Source organism: Empidonax traillii, unplaced genomic scaffold (genome assembly GCF_003031625.1).
Source record: "Empidonax traillii isolate 1590-97213 ecotype Southwest subspecies unplaced genomic scaffold, ASM303162v1 scaffold4161:size10014, whole genome shotgun sequence".
Lineage (NCBI taxonomy): Eukaryota > Metazoa > Chordata > Aves > Passeriformes > Tyrannidae > Empidonax > Empidonax traillii.
In genome coordinates this window covers 136-4,149 of record NW_020959354.1, presented here as the reverse complement: position 1 = coordinate 4,149, position 4,014 = coordinate 136, and the positions used below count along the sequence as shown (strand labels likewise).

Sequence of the window (4,014 nt, the reverse complement as noted above, 5' to 3'; positions counted from 1 at the left end):
ACTGGCAGTTTTGATCCATGGCACAGCTTTTACAGCTTGTCTTTTTGTTACAGTAATAAGCAGGATTATCCTTGGGACAATTGTCATAGAGAGTAATAGGGACCTAAAAGGAACAGCAACATATTTATATTTTTGGTATTTCTATACCCAAAAGCTGCAGGGCTGGGTATCCCAGACGTTCCCCCAAGCTGCCACCTGGCAGGTTTTCCTCCCTAGAGCTTCCACAAGAGGGCTGATTGGTTATTTTTTAGGTGAAGCTCTGCTGGTATCAAACCCAAACTGTGATTAAGAATTAATCACACCCTTGTGATTCACAGCAGGGAAACCTCTGCCCCTCCCTGTGCCCACAACAGCCCTCCTAAATCCATCGGGAAAATCCCACAAAAACCCCTTGGATCAACCTGGAAAAAAATGCAAGCATGTAGCGCTTCAGAGCTGAGGAATAAGAAAAGAGGGATCATAACACTGATGGATGAAAACGTGGGGGGCACTGGCAATTCCACAGGGGGAACTTAAAGCAAGGAATATTCAGATTCCATTTACCTGCTCCTCGGTGCAGTTGCTGTGTGCTGGGATGCACTGGTCAGAGCACCACTGACAGCTGTTGGTGTTGGCTGTACAGCTGTAGCAGTCTGTAATCTGATCACATTTTTCATTGTCTACAACTAGTAAAGAAAAAAACCTGCATGACCAAAAACAGGCATTTCCCGACAGAGCTCCAAGAACTTGGTTATCTGCAGCCAAAGATGCAACCAAACAGCGGCGCATCTGCTGTTAGCAACTAAAATCAGGGGCTTCCATGGGCTTGGACTGGTGGAAAAATTGCATTTATTGACATTTTTGGTGTCCAGGGAGCCCTAAAACACACCAGGAAATGCAGAAAGACACGAAATAAAAAACACGGATGTTCAGACATTCCATAAGGACAAGTGATCATTTCCCACCATCTTCCTGCAAGCCTGGCCTTCGAGCAGAGCATTTCCATGCCAAGCTTGAACTTTTCACTCTCTTGCCAATTATTTGTTGCCTGTGGTTTGTGAAAATCTATTGTACATCGAGAGCCCAGCAAAGCAATGTCCCCTCACATCTATTCCTATTAAATAATTAAAGGATGACAATCTATTACAGAATCAAGGGCTGCATAATTCAATTCAGAGCAATGAATGCATCGGGATCAAGTTGCTTTAGAATTATCCTGAGGGGAAAACACGGGAATCAGACCTTAAATTCAATTCAGGGCAATGAATGCATCGGGATCAAGTTGTTCTAGAATTATCCTGAGGGAAAACACGGGAATCAGACCTTAAAATATTCATTCATTTTGTCCCTATACACATGATCCCAGAGGGGTTTGGGTTGAAAGGGACCTTAAAGATAAAGGAACTTGATTCCTAAAGTTACTCCTGAAGTTATTCCTGCTGCCTCTCTTGAAGAGCACAGGACAACCCCACCAGATCCAGATCCCTTCCCTTGCCCCGTGGCAAACTGCTGGATCTCAAAAGGTCAGTTCTTGGAGCAAATATCTCCAGCGATGGTCCAGGCCTGATTCCTGGATGATGATGGAAACAGCAAGTCCAAACAGCGAGACAGGAGAAAGATTTCACGAACACCTGGTCAGGGGAAGGACTCCCGGGCATTTACGGCGACCTCGTAACGACACACAACCAGCACACGGCAGGCCTTGGAAAGGGAAAACAACCTCCGGGAAAAGGGGGATGGAAGGAACGTGGCACATACCTGGCTTGGGAGGACAATCTTCCAAGACCTTCTGCTGCTGCTCCAGGGTGGCGTTTTCCCAGGGGACGCAGCGGGCGGGTTTGGGAGCCCACACGCACCTGACGCCCGGCCCCGCCCGCAGGCAGGACGACTCGTTGGCAAAAGCCTCGCATCTCTCGGGGGTGAACTTCAGGATGTCACTCAGCAGGAGGCTGTTGAAGCCTCCGAAGACGTACATGGTGCTGGAGGAGAGGGAAGGTGGGGGAGAGAGAGAGGAGGGACTCGCGGGCGTTCCCGCGCGCCGCCGCTCCGGGCGAACGGGATTTAAGGTCTGATTTAAGGTGTTTTATTACATCCCAGAGGGTGTAAATCCACGTCAATAGCTCTTGGTTAAGGGAGGCACTAAAGAAAAGGTCAGTGAAATTTCGCTGTTTCGGGGAAGCCGGAGAATCTCAACAGACTCGAAACCCACCCAAGGTCACGGACCGACCTTCCCCTCCAGCCAGAAACTCTGGGAGGCACCTGATCTGCCTGATGAGATCCCAAAATTTGGGATCTTCCTGGGATTTGCAGTGGCAAGTGAGAGGGAGGAAGACTAAAACTCTGGGAGATGGTGTCACACCGTTAAAGCAGAGTCCAGGAACCGGGACAAAACAATTCGGTGCTGTCGCTGCTCCGCTGGCACAAAACCAGTTTGCATGGCTGGTACCGAGTGAGCAGAGTCACTGTGTCAGCTAAAAAAAAACAAACTACCAAACAAAGCCCAAACCAACAGAATGCTTTGTAGAAGAAGGGGTGAGGTTTTTAAACCGTCTTCAGGATCACAACTGCCTCAGGCAAAACATCAAGTTTTACGGGTCACATAAAAACGTCACTCAAAAACTCCCTGTGAACCCAGGTTTGTCAGGGTACAGGTAAAAAGGCAGTGGAGAAAGGATCAAGGCCAGCTTTGGCCGAATAATGAGTATTTTTTAATATGATTTTCATCCTATTTTAGGACTCCTGTGAAATAAAATTTTTCCCAGTTGCTTCTACAGCCAGAAAGAAATCAGGGATATCACTACAGTGGGTAAAGCTTTAAAGCTGGAACCTCACCTAGGATTTTCCCTAAACACTGGACATCACATGGCTGGGAAAGAAGGGCCCCACAGGATAAAGGTGTGTAAACTGAGGGGAGAAAGTTTGTAAACTGAAACATGAGCAAAGTGAGATACCACGAGGCAAATGGAGGTTTGGAGACAGATGCACTGACAACTCCTGAGCAAGAAATGGGAAATAAACTGGAACGCACAATTATGAAATAGAGAAGACACAGAAAGAAAGAAGAAATAGGAATATACATAAAAGCAGGAGAAAGGAATAGATATATGAAGAAAAAATCAAGGTATTGAACAAAGTAAGTGGGCTGAGACAGTTTAGTGAGTTGAGTTTAGTCCAGTGAAGGGCTGATGGGCACAGGTGGATACTGAAGACACTACAAAAGAACTTTCAGAGGTTCAGAGAATCACAGGATGGTTTGGGTTGGAAGGGACCTCAAAGACCCTCCAATTCCACCCCCTGCCATGGGCAGGGACACCTTCCACCAGCCCAGGTTGCTCCAACCTGGCCTGGGACACTTCCAGGGATCCAGGGACAGCCACAACCTCCATGGAGAAGGAGGTCTGGGCCAGATCCTCACCCCTCTGGTCTCAGCATCACTGAGTTCCCCGTGGGGGGGTGTTTATTGAGGTGGGAGTGTCTCTGTCCTTACCTGTTGTACAGCACAGCCGAGTGTCCAAACCTGTTCACGTCGTGGTGGAGCCCCGGGCGAGGAAGGACCGACCACCGATCGCAGGCTGGGAGGGAAAACATTCCTTTCAGAAGCACTCTCAGGATAAGGAACAGGACAATTAAACAGCATAATCCTTCCTGAGAAATCCCAAAGCACCTGGGATCTTCCAACCAAGACGCTGAGGGGCTGGAGCGTGTGCAGGGAAGGGAACGGAGCTGGGAAGGGGCTGGAGCAGCAGGAGGGGCTGAGGGAGCTGGGGGGGCTCAGCCTGGAGAAAAGGATGCTCAGGGGGGACCTTCTGGCTCTGCAATCCCTGACAGGAGGGGGGAGCCAAGAGGGGCTTGGTCTTTTTTTCCTGGGCTCTTATCCCAGGGAACAGGGCAAGAGGAAGCTGCTTCCCTCCTTTACCAGTTGGATTTTTTTTTTTCCCGTGTAACAAGTTCAGTTTTTATCTGTTTACACGTGAATTATTTGCAGTTTTGCCCCAAACCAGCTTCACTGAGAACAGAGGCTTATCTTTCTTTTTA

General features: G+C 48.5%; 1 protein-coding gene across 1 annotated transcript; it reads right to left on the bottom strand.

Moving 5' to 3' along the window:
• Positions 1–2: 2 nt before the first annotated feature.
• Positions 3–3,551, bottom strand: LOC114072855 (attractin-like; the record flags this gene model as incomplete). Its single annotated transcript, XM_027910683.1, has 4 exons — positions 3–103; positions 544–665; positions 1,738–1,958; positions 3,467–3,551. Coding segments are annotated over 4 exons (529 nt in total), but the record flags the coding sequence as incomplete, so codon positions are not given.
• Positions 3,552–4,014: the final 463 nt, after the last annotated feature.